A 17,884-nucleotide genomic window follows, 5' to 3' on the forward strand; every position below is an offset into this window, starting at 1 on the left:
TCTTGACAAGACACAAGAAGAAGTCTCAAAGACCCTTGCCCAAGACGGAACAGGAAGTCAACCATTTTGGTTTGAAACAGCCCTTTGGCACTCCCAGTGACCGAGTAAAATTTGAAATAAATAAATAAATCAGATTGACATGACCTTCGTAGGATGTTTCTGTCATAACAGGACACACGAAAAAATCTCAAGGACCGATGCCTCAAATTGTACAAGAAGGTTCCAATTTGGTTTGAATCAGCCATTTCATACTCACACCCCATGGAATGTTGGAAAATGTTTTGCCTGTGAAGACACTATAGTCCAAATGTAAATCTCTGTACAGACCAGGCCTACAGGAGTCTCGACCGGAATGTTTTCCAAGCTGCTGATTCTTTTTTTTTTTTTTTTTTTTTTTTTTAATAACTTCAGACTAATCTTCTTCATTAACTATCTTCTATTTGTGTACGTTGAAACAGCTGAGGTGGCCGAGTCGGGATCTTTCTCCGTCATTTGCAGAGGTCAGATTAAGTCGGGAATAACGTTGCGCTGCGACTGTAATTTGGAGTTCGCAGTTCAGAGGAAGAGGTGAAAGGTTAAGAGGGAGACGCAGCAGGTGGCAGCCAGCAGCAGTATTATGCGAGACTGCATCTGTTCTCAAACATTTCAAAGGCCATCCGTGCTTCAAATAATATTTTGAAACCCTAACCTTGGCTTATAACCCAAACCAGAGCTCAAAACCCTTCATTGAAACCTTAGCCCTGGCTTGAAACCCAAATTTGAAGCCCTCTTCTTCTTTTCCTTTCGGCTTGTCCCTTTAGGGGTCGCCACAGCGCATCATCCTTTTCCATGTAAGCCTATCTCCTGCATCCTCCTCTCGAACACCACCTCCCTGTAGCCTCACTCTTCCACCACCACCCCTCTAATTCATGCACGTGTATTCTGTTTTACTTCGGCTAATCTTCATTCCTCTTCTTTCCAGTGCATGCCTCCATCTTTCTAACTGTTCCTCCAGCTGCTTCCTGCTTTCACTGCAGATCACAATGTCATCTGCAAACATCATAGTCCGTGGGGATTCCAGTCTAAGCTCATCTGTCATCACCACTGCAAAAAGGAAGGGGCTCAGGGCTGATCCCTGATGCAGTCCCACGTCCACCTTAAATTCTCACACCTAGAGCACACCTCACCGCTGTTCTGCTGCCCTCGTACATGTCCTGTATTATTCTAACATACTTCTCTGCCACTCCAGACTTCCGCATGCAGTACCACAGTTCCTCTCTGGGTACTCTGTCATAGGCTTTCTCTAGATCTACAAAGACACAATGTAGCTCCTTCTGACCTTCTCTGTACTTTTCCATCAACATCCTCAAGGCAAATAATGCATCTGTGGTACTCTTTCTAGGCATGAAACCATACTGTTGCTCGCAAATACTCACTCCTGTCCCACAGCTCTCTCTCTACACTTTTCCTCCATTCCTCAGGCATCTTCTCACGCATCAGAATTCTATTGAACAAGCTGGTCAAAAACTCCACACCCACCTCTCCTAGATGCTTCCATACCTCCACAGGAATATCATCAGGACCAACTGCCTTTCCATTTTTTTTTATTTTTTTTTTTCCATTGCCACTTCCTGGTCCACCACACTTGCCTCTTCTACTCTCCCTTCTCTCTCATTTTCCTCATTCATCAACTCCTCAAAGTATTCTTTCCATCTAGCGAGCACACTGCTGGCACCAGTCAACATATTTCCATCTCTATCCTTAATCACCCTAACCTGCTGCACATCCTTCCCATCTCTATCCCTCCATCTGGCCAGCCTGTATAGATCATTTTCTCCTTCTTTAGTGTCCAACTCGCCATACATGTCATCATATGCCTCTTGTTTGGCCTTTGCCACCTCTACCTTTGCCCTGTGTCGCATCTCAATGTATTCCTTTCGCGTCTCCTTGGTCCGCTCAGTGTCCCACTTCTTCTTAGCTAACCTTTTTCCTTGTATGATTTCCTGTACTCTGGGGTTCCACCACCAAGTCTCCTTCTCTCCTTTCCTGCCGGAAGATACACCAAGTACTATCCTGCCTGCCTCTCTGCTCACCTTGGCTGCAGTGGTCCAGTCTTCTGGGAGCTCCTCCCGTGCGCCGAGAGCCTGTCTCACCTCTTCCCGAAAAGCTACACAATACTCGTGCTGTCTCAGCTTCCACCACATGGTTCTCTTCTCTGCCTTTGTCTTCCTAATCTTCCTCCCCACCACCAGAGTCATCTTACACACCACCATCCTATGCTGTCTAGCCACACTCTCCCCTACCACTACCTTACAGTTGGTAACCTCCTTCAGATTATATCGTCTGCACAAGATGTAATCCACCTGTGTGCCTCTACTTCCGCTCTTGTAGGTCACCCTATGTTCGTGCCTCTTCTGGAAAAAAGTGTTCACTTCAGCCATTTGCATCCTTGTTGCAAAGTCTACCACCTTCTGTCCCTCCAAGTTCCTTTCCTGGATGCCATACTTACCCATCACTTCTTCATCACCCCTATTACCTTCACCGACATGCCCATTACAATTTGGATGAACGCTCATATTTGTTTGGCAAAGTTTTAAGTCGGATGCCCTTCCTGACACAACCCTCTGCATTTATCCGGGCTTGGGACCGGCCTACAGTTTGCACTGACTTGTGCCCCCCATAGGGCTGCATTGGTTATATACTGTATGTCTATCATAAAAGGACACACAGAAAAAGTCACACATGCTTGAAATTGAATAGGAAGTCGACCATTTGGGTTTGAAGTAGCCATTCTAGGCGAATTGCAGGAATCCTCCTCAGTTAAGAAAATTGCGCCACACGACACCAGTTTCACCAGTGGACACAAAATTGGGTGGAACTATCGATCATAACAGGTCGTACGAAAAAGACTCAAGGATCCATGTCCGAAATGGAACAGGAAGTCTGCCGTTTTGATTTGAAGTAACCATTTTGGCGAATTCGAGGAGTCTCGGAAAGTAAAAAAGAATCAGTCCCCAACACCAGTTTCACTGATGGACACGAAATTGGCCATATCTATCTAGCTAGTATCACAGGACACACAATAAAGTTTCAAGGACCCAGGTTCCAAATTGAACAGGATATTGGCAATTTTGGTCTGAGCAAGAAAGTTTGGGGCGAATTCTAGGATTCTTGGAAAGTAAAGCAAAAATTAATAAATAAATAAATAAATATACCCCTCAACACCAGTTTCACCGATAGACACAAAATTCGTTGAATACGTCTATCATTACAGGACACACAAAAAGGTTTCAAGGACACGTATGAAATTAAACAGATCAATTTGATCATTGAGACACCCCATCTAAATGAATCAAACACTAATGATTGATTGACATCTTGGCCCGGATGAGATTTGGTTAAACAATTTCGAAGTAGGCCGTGGAACTTAAAGGGTCAATTGTTCTGGTCAGAAGCTGTTGCCGGGCCAGCGCAGCCGTCAGTGTTTTATTGCTCGCACATACTTGTCATTCTCACACGGGCGGCCGGGGCCATAACTTCATTCTTGGTGGCGCTCCAATGCGTAGCGGGACCTCATGTATTCACTTAAAGCAATCAAAGCTTCATTCATTCCTCAGTCATCATAGTGCCCGATTCATTTGCAGCCCATAATAGAGAACCTGTTGTGGTTTTGGTGTAAAAGACCACCACGTATCTGCACCATCCACCCCCCACCACTAAATTCAGAGTGAAGAAAGGCAGCTTGTTTATTTTCGATGTGCAAAGACGACATTTATTGCAATTTGCAGATGAGCTGTTTTCTATTTTATCATGCATTGAGCGAAATTCTCTGACATTTAGAGAGAGGGAAAAGAACGATGCAATACACTGAGTTTTCATCTTCTTTTCAACCTTGGAACGACCTCCAGGAGCTCCCGGTAATGGCCATGGATTGTTTTATGTCCACGATATGCAAATGAGCAGACTGCTCTGTTAATGTAAATGGAGTAGCTTCACTTTCCCATTAAAAGATGATATCTCACATTGCGTTTTTTTTCGGTTTAAAAAAAAAAAAAAAACACAGCAAATTATTTTGTGATAAGACACCATGAACCACTTTTATTAGAAAGATAAAGAAAAGTACATAATTTCCAGATACAATATTGTACTGTTTGCGTATGTTTAATGTTTTAAGTCAACTTGCAATGCATTTCAAACGAGGCTTTTGAGCCTGGGTTGGTGTTTCAATTTGAAGTTTTAAAACAGGATTAGGGTTTAAACCCAAAGTTAAGGTTTCTAATTTAGGTTTGAACCCAGAGTTACAGTTACAAATTAGGGTTTTAAACCAGAGTTGAGGGTTTAAAATTGGGTTTTATGCCAGGTTATGGTTTTAAGTTTGGGTTAACATTTTAAACAAGGAATGAAGGGTTTGAATTTAGGGGGGGGATTCAGGTAATATTTTCATGTTTGAGTTAGTGTTTCAAATAAGGTTTTAAGACACAGGAAGGGTTCCAAATTATTGTTTGAAGCCACGGTTATTGTTTCAAACAAGGCTAGTTTTTACAGTTATGCTTAGGGTTTCAATTTAGGGTTTTAAGGATGGGTTAGGGTTTCAAGTTAAGATTTTGAGCCACGGAAAAGGCACCAAATTATTGTTTAAACCCATGGTTAGGGTTTTAAACTAAGATTACGGTTTCAGATTAGGGTTTCAAACCAGGGTAAGGGTTGCAGGTTACAGTTTAAAGCTTGGGTTAACATGTTTGGAGGGTTCCGAGCCAAGGTTAGGATTTCAATTCATATTTCCAAACTAGGGTTAGTGTTTCATAGTAGAGTTTGAAACCAGGCTTTTTTTTTTTCAAATTAATATTTTAAACAAGGGATTAGGGTTTAAAATTAGGATTTTGAATTTAGGTTAGGGTTTAGAATCACGGTTTTAAACCATCCGAAAAGTTCAAAATTAGGGTTTGAAGCCAAGTTTAGGGTTTCAAACAAGTGTTAGTGTTTCCAATTAGGGTTTCAAGCCAAGGTTAGGGTTTCAAATCAATATTTTAAGTATCAACTAGGGTTTCAAATTAGTGTTTTAAATATAGGTTACGGTTTCAATTTAGGGTGTCAAACCTGTGTTAGGGTTTCTAGTTCATGTTTGCATTTAGGATGTGAAGCCAAGGTTAGGATAACAACATGGTTTGAAACCATGGTTGGGGTTTCATGTTAGGGTTTGAACCCAACATAATAACAGTTGAAAAACTGGGTTGTCTTTCAAGCTCTCACACGTGTTCGATTCTGGGTTGACTTTCAGAACATGTTGGAGATCCTGCCAGATTTGTGTTGTCTTTGTGACGAAAGTTGATATTTCGCAGGGATGTAACGGTGTCTTCTTTCAGTTTGATTGTGTTCAGCACTCACACAGTCCGGCCGGTTCTGCTCCACGTAGTGGTCCGGGTGTATGAACAGATATTGTAACATTCCTCCTGGACCTCAAACAGTCACAGTCACTCACTTTTAACCACATTTGCTGCATTCATTCACTGGATTATCTTAATAGTAACGATAATATCAACGTGGCTGTGGTCCATCCCGGAGGATTTGTTTCTTTTTCCTTGGAATGACTTGGACTGCCGGTTTTCATCAGCTCCCGTGTTTTTTTGTAAGATCTACTTTTTGTAAGATGCAGTTTTCAATGTTTTGTCCAAGTTTTCGTACAACTGGTCAGTTTTCGTACAAAAAAAAAAGTGCATGACTTGGCCATTCATTTCCCGGAATCAATGTACGTTCATCCGAAGCAATTCCCAAGTTGGTTAAAAAGGCTTCAACTGACCACAACTCAAAGTAATAACCCTCCCGGTCTGCTCTGCAACACTCAGGCAACATCTGCGTAGCTTGTCAACAAAAACAAAACAAAAGCATGCAGTATAATAACACCGTTTCCGACACTTTCTTCACCGTTTCTTACTTTCTTTTTTTTTTTTAACAGTATGGACTCAATAAACAAGCACAACGCAGTTTGAGTGTGACTGCTAAATGAACTACCACAGAGCCAAATAAAATGTGGTGAAACTATTACAGTGGCGAGTTTTTATTTTGAAGTTCTGACTTTTGAAAGGATGTGCTATGCCGATGTGGCCCGACTTGTCGAAGTGTTACATGAATAAATAACAAACAAAATATGATTCCAAAGAGGTTGAACAACTTTAGATTTTTTGCAGTCGACTACAATGTGATGAAAGTCCAGTTGAAGTCGATTAATCGATAAAGTCATAGATATTTTTTCAGCACAGAACGAGGTTCCCAACCAGTTTTGCAATATGGACCCATTTCACGTAAAGACATATTTTGACGAACCGACATCGAAACAGATGAACACAAGTTCCGCATTGTGTGTGTGATCACATGCACAGCAGCAATAATAGTCAGCAATATTATACATGACAGCTATACATGAATGAATAGCCTATATAAGCCATGTATTATGAATAGATCCTATTTTACTGAATTGAATGTGAACCGCAGCAAAAGTACTCCGCAACAATGTATGTAGCAAAAAACGAATAAAATTGAGAGACAACTAAACATTAGTAAATAACGTTAACGGAATACTTTGCCCACTATGTATAGATGTGAAAAAAGGCAGCAAGAATAGTCAGCAGCATTTTACGTAATACACATGTATCAATACGTGTATAAACAGTATATTATAAGTAGGTACTGATGAATGTATCCAATGTATAAGCCGTCTATAATAACTAACTAGGTAACATATATATATATATATATATATATATATATAAACACACACACACATAATTGAATGCAAACAGTAGCAAGAATAGTCAGCAGCATTATGTGTCGCACGAGTGGAGAAAAAAGCAATAGTGGAGAGAAAATTCTACATGAAAAAAAATTAAACAGAATTGTATAGTGTGCATACTGTAGATACAGATGAAACAAAAGTAGCAATAATAGTCAGCAGCGTTACCCGTCGCTCAAACTATACATTAGTCTATATATAAGCAGTATAGAGTATATCGATATTCCACATACAGAAGTGTGAACACCAGCAAGAATAGTCGGGAGCATTATATGTAGCAAAAAGCTATACGTTTGTCAATAAGTAGTCTATGTAAGGGGTATGTAAGAAATACTGTACATACCATATATAAAGAAGTGAATGTGAACAAAAAGCAGCATTAATAGTCAGCAGCATTGTATAAAGCAAGAAGTGGCTAGTGAAATTAACAACTGTATATAAATAATATATTTATACAAACGCAGCAAGAATAGTCAGCAGCATTGTTTGTGACAACAATGCACGAAAAGGTCATATATAAACAATTGTGTTCAGGCAATTGAGAGCACATTTAAAAGTAATATTACGGAAGTCTGCATGGAAAACACATTGTCGGCCATCAGGCTTCCGGAGACAAACCCAGAACAAGCTCAAATAAACAACCGAATAATGTAATGGGACAAACATCTGGAGCGGTCGCCGCAGGAGCCGAGCAGGAAGTCTTGGCGAGAGCTCGCTGATGGACGGTAATTGATGAGCAGGGGGAAGCGTCGCCATCCCAGAGGACGCACTGACCTCCAGTAATCATGATTAATCCGCGCCGTGCTCAATAGCTTCCAAATGGCAGCAGGAATAATAAAGGCACTTTTCAGCGTGGCGTGGAATGTGGAAGCGCCGCGCTCTGCTTATTTATTCGCCTCTGCCCCCGAAAGTGGAGGCACTTGTGTTTCCTGGGGGTTCTCCTTCACGACTTGTCAGCAGAAAACATTCTAATATTCTTGTCTTGGATCTCTTCCAAATGCTGCTGTTTTGGAGAGAATTCTTAATTTTTCTGTCCGACGACAGTTTTTCAATGCCAACCAATTTCCCCAGAGCGAAGGAAACAGATTGTAAAAGCTATTATGAGTCCATCAAACAGTGTGAGGTCAGAGGGGAAAAGGAAACTGCCTTGCATTCATTCAGTCATGCATTCATGTAGCAACTAGATAACTCACGGTTATCATGCCAAGGCGGGTTTTCTCCGGGCTCTCCGGTTTCCTCCCACATCCCAAAAACATGCATGGTAGGTTAATTGAAGCCTCTAAATTGCCCCTAGGTGCGAATGTGAGTGTGAATGGTTGTTTGTTTATGTGTGCCCTGTGATTGGCTGGCAACCAGTTCAGGGTGTACCCCGCCTCCTGCCCGATGATAGCTGGGATAGGATCCAGCACTCCCGCGACCCTTGTGAGGATAGGCGGCTCAGAAAATGGATGGATGGATGGATGGATGGATGGATGGATGGGTTATCATGCCGTCGGAATCTGATACTAGCCTATGCCTAACCGTCCCAGTAATTTGATTCCGAGGAACTGTTTGTTTGTTAGGAACCTGTGCTCTGACCGGGGGTCGGCTGCCAGTGAGGGCACTTAAAGTGCCTCGTTGTTGGCCGAATCGCACATTCACAGCAGAGGGGAAAGTAGGAAGTGCGAGGAGGAGATATGGAAAAGGAGGAGATATGGAAAAAAAAAATAATTCTCCAGGGTTTAGCCACCATTGAGGCTGCTAAAAGTGTCTCGTTTTCTGCCGTGATTAGCTCACGACACAGCAAAAATGACAGAAGAGCAAGAAGAAGAAAATCCAAAAGTTGAGAACCGGCCATCACTTTCCAAAAGTGGATTTCTGTACAAATGCAAATGGTGCAGTATTTTGCAAAACCAGGTCAAATATGTTCTTTTTTACATAACAATTCTTGTTTTATGTCTGAATTAATTTTACCTCTATTTTCTATTTTATTTGTGCTGCTTTATTCATGTATCACTCGCTAGTCCATAGAGCAAACCTTCTCCCTGTTGACCTTTTTGTGACCAATAAGAGATAAGATCCACGTCAAATGGGATGTCATTTTGAGTGCACAAAAGTCCAGTTTGTTTTGGCAATACAATGAACCGTCTAACTACTCGCATTTATTGTTTGTTAAACCTAATCGACAACTATTTGGTGAAACCCCCTGGCATCTGGATTTTAGCCTGTCTTACTACTGCTTCTCCACCCCACCCCACCTTTTTTTAGGGGGTTGTCCATTATTCTGAAATTTTTAGAGTTCACATTGCAGTTTGATCACTAACCACCCCTGTTGCACCTAATCAACAAATAGTTGCTGAAAGCCCCGGGCACAATGATTTTGGTCTGTTTTACTGGTGCTCCACCCCTCCACAAACATGAATGAAGATGTTTGTAGAAATACAACGTACAACCAATATTCCCGTTGGATTGTCGACGAAAAATGTGCCGATGGAACTGGGGAAACAGGGACAGGAAGCCGCCGCCCACTCCGGCTGGCACATGTGGCGCAATTGCACCACGACGCAAGAATTCACACTCGCACGTCGACAGCTGCACTTTTAATAAGAGTGACGGGATTAAATTACCAGACCCGGGCTGCTCCCAAACCTCATCAGATGGGACGCACAGGAAATTGCCTTTCGTCGAGTTTAAAAAGAAAAAAAAAAGGCGCTAAATGGATTGCTCAACTAGCAAGGAACACGCACACACATTGTGTTCTTTTTTTTTAGGGGGGAGGGTTGATTACGTTTAGACTTTTTTGCCAGAGCGATGATGTTGGGGGAAGTTTTGTGTTTAAAACAAGCAATCCATCTTCATTAGTGCCATCGGCGTGGCATCACAACAATCCAGCACTTATGTGGTCACCACAATTCGATTTCCCCTCAGCTGCCATTTTTCTTTTCCGATGACGCTAAAATTTTCTTTCAGCATTAATTGTCGTAATTTGTTCACTGACTTGCCAAAAATAAATCTTGGCAAAATTGATACAAAAGTAATATGTCACCTTCAAGAAGTGAAAACATGTAGAAAATATGGACTTTGGACCAAAGTTCTTGGACAACTACAGGAAATAAAAAGGTAAATAAACTGCCCTAAAGTATTGAGACACCAAGAGATAATGAAAATATGAACAAATGTATTGGGACGCCTACATGAAGTCATAAAATGAAGAGTATGTCGAGTTTGGACAAATATACTGGGGCAACTACTGAAAGTGAAAATTAAAGAAAACATTGACAAAAGTATTGGAACCTCAACAGAGGGAAAAAGTGAAGAAAATGTGGATAAATATATTGGGAGTTCTGCAGGAAGTGAAAAGTCAAGAAAATGTGGCTTTCGGACAAATGCTTTGGGATATCTACTGAAAATGTAATAGTGAAAAAAGATGGGATGTTTTACAGGGCAAAAATAAATATCCATCCATTTTCTGAGCCGCTTCTCCTCACTTGGGTCGCGGGCGTGCTGGAGCCTATCCCAGCTGTCATCAGGCAGGAGGCGGGGCACACCCTGAACTGGTTGCCAGCCAATCGCAGGACACATAGAAACAGACAACCATTCGCGCTCACAGTCATGCCTTCGGGTAATTTAGAGTCTCCAATTAATGCATGTTTTTGGAATGTGGGAGGAAACCGGAGTGCCCAGAGAAAACCCACGCAGGCACGGGGAGAACATGCAAACTCCACACAGGCGGGGACGGGGATTGAACCCCGCACCTCAGAGCTGTGAGGCTGACGCTCTAACCAGTCAATCCACCGTGCCACCACAAAAATGAATATATATGAAAATGTGGCCAAAAGCATGAGGAAACCTACAGTAAGTGACAACCTGAAGAAAAGGTGGACACATGTTTTGGGACACATGCAGTAAACGTAGAAGTTTGCTAACAAGTATTGGCACACCTACAGTACGTGAAAACGTGAAGAAAAGGAAATTTGGACAAAGGTATTGAGACACCAACAGGAAGTGGAAAAGGGGAAGAACGTTTGGACAAATGTATTGGGACACCTGAAAATGTGAAGTGAGGAACAATGCTTTTGTTCAAACTTCACATTTTCTTTCAATTTGAATTGGTTGTAATTCAATCGCGTACCTAATAAAATGTCCAGTGAGGGCACGTCGACGTGACAGGAAGTCAACATGAAGTTACAGGATGAGCCGCACAAATAAAAGCTCTGTTAGACAAATAAATGTTTCGGCAGACGTTATAATACAGTCTGTGCGTGCGTGTGTGTGTGTGCGTGTGTGTGTGTGTGTGTGTGTGAGTCTGTCGCCACGGCGCACTCATGTATGAGAGCGACATGACCTTTGAGGAATCTGGAGAGTGGTGAGGAGCATGAGGGAAAACGGGGTGATGGGTGTTTTCTTTGTGTGTGTGTGTGTGTGTGTGTGTGTGTGTGTGTGTGTGTGGCAGTGACAAGCAGTCACGGAGGTCCACTTGGCCATGAAACAAGAAAGAAAATGCAAGACGATACATAGAAAACAAACAGGCCGGCGAAGCCTCCCTGCGCGCGTCTAAACAGGCTGAGGTGATTATTGAATTGTGTTGATTGTTTCCTGGCTCGCGCGCACACACACAAACACACACACACACACACACACACACATACACTTGTCGACGTGCTAGTAACAATTAATTTAATTGAGTATTTTTTTAAAGGTTTCAAGATTTGAAAACTGAGACATTTTGATTGACGGACGAACTCACAGAGCTCATGGAGCACGTTTACTGTTCTCTTACTTTTACTTCCATGGGCGCGTTGGAAGTCGAAGGATTGGATGGATATCAGCGCTTGCCGCAGCACACATCACTGACTGTGAAGCAGGACCATTGAACTACATGCAGATACTGCTATTATTTAAGCAGCCAAATATTCAACTTTTCACCACATTTTGTCAAGGAGTACCACTTGAGGGAATCGTGACCATTTTATACACAACTGTCACCAGCTTCATTTTCATAGGTTGGATCCTGGTCAGTATCATGTACGTTGCCTGCAAGGAAAACAAACTGGCATTAGAGCAGAAACGTGTGCAATAGTGGTTTAAGTCCAAAGAGCTGTCAAATTAATCAATATTTGATAAAAGATGATACATAAAATTCATTATACTAACATGCAGATGCACTGGCACCCAAGCTAAGGCACTACTTACTTTCTGAGTCTTCAATCAATCTTTAAACCACATGTTCTGGGATGTTGGCCCAGTGTTGCTGAGTGCAGTAATTGGAAAAAAAACCAAAAAAACAACCTGATTTAGACCAGTATTCATCAGGAAAATATGCCTTTTTTTTAATTTTGTTTTTTTTTATTTCTGCACTTAACTCAAGTGAACTTGCGAATGACAAAAATAGTGTTAGCCCACTCTAATTTTCACTGGCTGATTTGAACTAAATCTCGATGTAGACCAGCAATCATCTGGGAAATATGCCTCTTATCTATTCATTTCTGTACTTGAATAAACTTGAAAATGACATCAATGGAATTAGCCCACTCTAGTTCTCAGTGGCTCATTTGATACATTTATCGCTTTTTTCAGGGATACGTGTTAAGGCTTTACTCGCTATTTTAAACACACTGCTATGATTTCGAACCCCATTGATACCGATTTGTTGTTTTTATAATGTTACTTCGATTGGTCCAAACAAAATAAAAGTCACTGATAAACAATTTTGTAATGGAGGCGAGCGGGATAATGACGGTTAGTGGATTGCCTATTTCCTGTTCTGCTCACCGTGTGACCTGGGGGCCCCGGACCCCTGACCGCCTGCCTGTCATTCTCATTCATTCCCATGCCCTATGCTCCTGCACACACCCTCAAATTCAAGTCAAATTGAGGTCCCTTTGAAGGCATCATGTGACAAACTGATGAAAAAAAAGTAGATATCCCAAGCTTGGTGCTTGTACCTAAAATCTTGATTTTATGGTGTTGTATGTCCTACACTTTGTTTCCATAGCTGTTTTCAGGATATGTTTTACTAAAAAAAAAAAAAAAGTACACTTTACTCAAACTCCCAATACGGAAGATAACGGGAAGCGGATCTATGAAAATTATAGTTGAACAAAAGTATTGGGACACACCTACAGGAAGTGGAACTACAAATAAAATGTGGACAAAAAAAGTATTGGGACATGTGCAGGGTGGAGTTTGCGCTGCATTTTATGGCCATTTCCGGTAGCCTTTCCGGAACAAGGAACAAAGCAACAACAATGGCAACCGTGGAACAGTGCCTCCTCGAACAAATGGACATAGATGACCAGATGATGCGTTTAATTATATATTGCAAAATACAGTTGTGATTCTTACTTCTGTCTCCTGCCTTGGTGTGAACGTGTTGGTTAATATAACCCTGACAACGGCGGCGTAGCTGGTATGTGCGGCTGAGTAGCTGAGTAGGTCATCATAGCATGCGATTCAAACGGACCAATCACAAGGGATGATCTCCGCGGCATTCCGCGCACGGTGACAGTTTGTTCAATGCGTCGGTCACGTGGTGCAATGCGGGTGCTGTCGCCCGCACGAGTGCGGGAGTTTCAAGAGGCCTTTAGGAAAAAAGTACTTGGACACCTGGTGAAAGTAAAATAGTGAATGAAATGTGGGCAATATTATTGGGACACATACTAGAATTGAGAAGTGGAAGAAAAACTCGAAGTTGAGTGGAGTTTGGACAAAAACATTGGGACACCTACTAGAAGTACAAGAAAGAAAGAAAGAAAGAAAGTGAAGAAAGTGTGGCATTTGAACAAGAATTGGGGCACCTAAAAGAATGTGGACAAATATATTGGTGTCATGTGTGTGTGTGTGTGTGTGTGTGTGTGCGTGTGTGTTCCAGGTTTTGTCTTCCTCTCTCTCGTTGCTCACACACCTGCTCCTGTGAGCATCTTCACCACCTGTGCCTCGTTCATACCTAATTACAGATTGTATTTAACCTCGTGTCTCATTCCCACTCGTTGCCAGTTCGTTGTACCTTGTCGTCACGTTCCAGCATTCCTTGTCACAGACTCACAGTAAGACTTTGACCCTGTTCCGATTATCGACCTTGCCTCTTTGCCTCATGTTCTTGGATACTGTTGCCCTTCTTGGATTGCCTGCCCGTGTACCGACCTATGCCCGTCTATTAAACCTCTCTTTTTGGAAACTGTCCATTTGTTTTGGAGTCTTGCATTTTTGGGTCCTAGCCTCTGTTCCGTTCATGACAGAACGAACTGGCCATAACATGGACCCAGCAGACTCAGACCCGGTGCGCAAAGCCCTTCAAGCGCAGGGTCAACGCCTCTCGAAGCAGGATGAGCAGCTTGCTGCCCTCCACCTTCATCTAGAGGGACTGTCAAGGCATCAGGACAATATGATGAGACAGGTGGCCTCACAGTTTGAACTTCTTATGAAAATTATCCAAGACAAGGAACCAGTTGGCACCACACCCAATACCGCCACGGTATTTCCATGTCAAACAGTCAACATGCAGCCACCTGCCACCTCCGCTGCTGTCTGCCCACAGCTCTCTCGACCGGAGAGGTTCTCGGGAAATTCTGGGAACATTAAGCCGTTCATCACGCAGTGCGAACTCCACTTTGAGCTCCAGGCAGCTGCCTTCCCCACCGAGCGGGCAAAGATCGCTTTCGTCATTTCCCACCTGACTGGTCGTGCGGAGGCGTGGGCTACTGCTGAATGGAGCCGCAATTCCGCCACGTGTCATTCATGGGCTTTTTTCGTAAAGACTATGGAGCAAATTTTTCAATTTTCCACTCCTGATCGTGAGGCAGCTCGCTCCCTTGTCACCTTACGACAAGGCATGCGCAGGGTGTCAGATTACGCGATTGAGTTTCGCATTCTAGCAGCTGAGAGTCATTGGAATAATCGGGCGCTACTCGATGCCTTTTTTCAAGGACTATCCCCCGCCGTCAAGGATCATTTAGTGCCGCTAGACCTGCCGACCGACTTGGACACTCTCATCGCTCTCGCCGTAAAAATCGACAGGAGGCTTTTGGATCGCGAGCTGGATGGAGATCGGCGGAAGGCTGCGTCACCGCGCACTTTGAGGACAAGCCTCGGTGACCAGCCAAACCAAGACAGATCCCCTGGTTCCGGTCTCAGCCCACTGGCTAACGTCCCCACGGAGGAACCCATGCAACTGGGCAGGTTCCGTCTCTCCCCTGAGGAACGTCAACGCCGGCTGAGGGAAGGGCGGTGCTTCTACTGCGGTCAGTTGGGTCATTCCGTGAGCAACTGTCACGTCAAAGTTGCCGGTGCCGGTAGCAAGGGCACGGGAGAGGTGAGTCTGAATTTGATGAAGGAAGACCCTACACGGGTTCTTCCTAAAGTGACACTATGCTCTCCTGATCAAGAAATTCATACACCTGTATTAATTGACTCTGGTTCTGACGCAAACTTACTCAACTCCATCCTCGTTAAACGTATGCACCTTAGAACCTTTGAAATAAAACGCCACCGCAACACCTATGCTGCAGACGGCAGTTTTATGGGCAAAATCACTCACCGCACTCAAACACTCACATTGACATTTCCCGATTCTCACTCGGAACGCATTAGTTTTCATGTTTTTGACGCCATGAATCAGGACCTTATCTTAGGGAACCCATGGTTGAGATTACATAACCCCCACATTGACTGGTCCTCTGGGCAGGTTATGTCATGGGGCAGCAATTGCGCCCGGAACTGTTTCAAGCCGCCATGTGATGTTCAGGGTCATGTTTCTAAGGACAATCCACAGACCCCATCTGGGGATCCTGATTTATCTCAAGTGCCCACCTGTTACCAGGATATTAAAGACGTTTTTTCCAAGTCCAAGGCCAAATCCCTTCCACCCCACAGACCTTATGACTGTGCTATTGACTTGCTGCCTGGAACCACACCCCCACGAGGCAGGTTGTTCTCTCTTTCAGGGCCGGAACACAAGGCCATGAAGGAGTACGTGGAGGAATCACTGGCAGCCGGCCTCATTCGCCCATCTTCATCCCCTGCGGGAGCAGGATTTTTCTTTGTGGACAAGAAAGACAAGACCCTGCGACCCTGTATCGATTACCGGGGTCTCAACGATATCACTGTAAAAAACAGGTACCCTCTTCCTCTCATCTCCACCGCCTTTGAGTTCCTGGAGGGAGCCAAGGTTTTCACCAAACTGGACTTAAGAAATGCATATCATCTAGTCAGAATAAGGGAGGGGGATGAATGGAAAACAGCATTTAACACACCAACAGGACATTATGAATATTTGGTAATGCCTTTTGGGCTTACTAACGCTCCAGCTGTTTTCCAGAACCTCGTCAATGATGTCCTGCGTGACATGCTGAATGTTTATGTTTTTGTTTATTTGGATGACATTTTGATTTTCTCCCCAGATGAGGAGACTCACATTATTCATGTCCGCTCTGTTTTGCAGCAGTTACTGCAGAACCAACTATATGTTAAGGCTGAGAAATGTGAGTTCCACAGGGCGTCAGTTTCTTTTCTGGGTTTTGTCCTGGCTCAAGGTGAAGTCAAAATGGACCCTTGCAAAGTCGATGCAGTAATTAATTGGCCTACTCCCACGTCACGCAAAGATGTACAAAGGTTCTTAGGGTTTGCAAACTTCTACAGAAAATTCATCAGGAATTTCAGTTCTATAGCCTCTCCTTTGCATGATCTTACCTCGCCACACAAACATTTTGCATGGAACCCGCTTTGTCAGGCAGCGTTTCAAAAACTTAAGTCGAGCTTTACCTCCGCTCCCATCCTTACTTTGCCAGATCTCCAACAGCAGTTTGTGGTAGAAGTCGATGCGTCTGATGCCGGAATAGGAGCAGTGCTCTCCCAGAAATCTCTCAAGGATGATAAATTACATCCTTGTGCTTTTCTCTCCAAAAAACTGACCCCAGCTGAGAAAAATTATGACATTGGTGACCGTGAACTGCTGGCAGTCAAGGTGGCCTTGATGGAGTGGAGGCACTGGCTAGAGGGGGCACAGACTCCGTTTTTAGTATGGACAGATCACAAGAACCTTGAGTATATTAAGACTGCTAAAAGATTAAATGCGAGGCAGGCTAGATGGGCTCTGTTCTTTACTAGATTTAATTTCACGCTATCCTACCGACCCGGTTCTAAAAATGGTAAGCCAGATGCTTTGTCACGCATTTTCTCCAAAGAGAATTCTTTGTCCAACCCAAAGACTATTTTGCCCAAGTCATGTTTTATTTCCGCTTTTGTTTGGGACATTGAAACGGCGGTTAAAGGGGCTCTGAAAGACACTCCTAGCCCTGACGATTGCCCTGAAAACAGGCTTTATGTGGTTCCGACCTTAAGGGGAAGAGTCATCCACTGGGCTCACACGAACCGCACTGTATGTCACCCAGGCATTGCCAAGACTCAATCAGTGGTCGAACAGCGCTTTTGGTGGCCTAATATTAGGAGGGATGTTATTGATTATGTCAATGCTTGCCAGGTATGTGCTGCCAACAAGCCCTCTCATCAACGTCCTTCTGGGGAGTTGCGACCCCTGCCAATACCACTACGTCCTTGGTCAGACATTTCCGTAGACTTTGTGACAGGATTACCGGCCTCTAAAGGCAATACCACCATTCTTACAGTTGTTGACAGGTTCTCTAAGATGGCACACTTCATTGCACTTCCAAAACTCCCCTCAGCTAAAGACACTGCCGAGCTGATGATTAATCAGGTTTTTAAGTTCCATGGTTTCCCCAAGAATGTGGTGTCTGATAGGGGTCCCCAATTCATTTCGCAATTTTGGAAGGAGTTTTGCAATCTCATAGGTGCTACCGTCAGTCTGTCATCTGGGTTTCATCCTGAAACCAACGGCCAAACCGAGAGGCTGAACCAGGACCTGGAGACGGGGCTCCGATGTCTCGCTTCACAGGATCCGCGATCCTGGTCTCAGAAATTGGTTTGGGTCGAATTCTCCCACAATTCCCTCCCCTCTGCATCCACTGGTCTATCGCCTTTTCACGTTGTGCATGGTTACCAACCATCTCTGTTTCCTGCCATAGCCCCTGAGTCCACAGTTCCAGCGGCATTAACCTTGGTGAGACGCTGCAGGAGGACCTGGGAGCGAGCCCGACAGATGCTGCTGCGCCAGGGACGGTCCTA

The 17,884-nt window shown here is 43.7% G+C and overlaps 1 protein-coding gene across 1 annotated transcript in view; it reads left to right on the top strand.

Annotated features, from left to right (window-relative positions):
* Positions 1 to 16,907, top strand: part of LOC133411694 (uncharacterized) — a gene marked incomplete at its 3' end in the record, with an annotated part of 40,275 nt that extends 23,368 nt beyond the window's left edge. Inside the window, exon 5 of the mRNA XM_061694347.1 lies at positions 15,576 to 16,907. Coding sequence (XP_061550331.1) covers positions 15,576 to 16,907 — 1,332 coding nt within the window. The remainder of the gene's footprint in view (positions 1 to 15,575) is intronic.
* Positions 16,908 to 17,884: the final 977 nt, after the last annotated feature.

The sequence above is a fragment of the Phycodurus eques genome, chromosome 13, assembly GCF_024500275.1.
Source record: "Phycodurus eques isolate BA_2022a chromosome 13, UOR_Pequ_1.1, whole genome shotgun sequence".
Taxonomy (NCBI): Eukaryota; Metazoa; Chordata; class Actinopteri; order Syngnathiformes; family Syngnathidae; genus Phycodurus; species Phycodurus eques.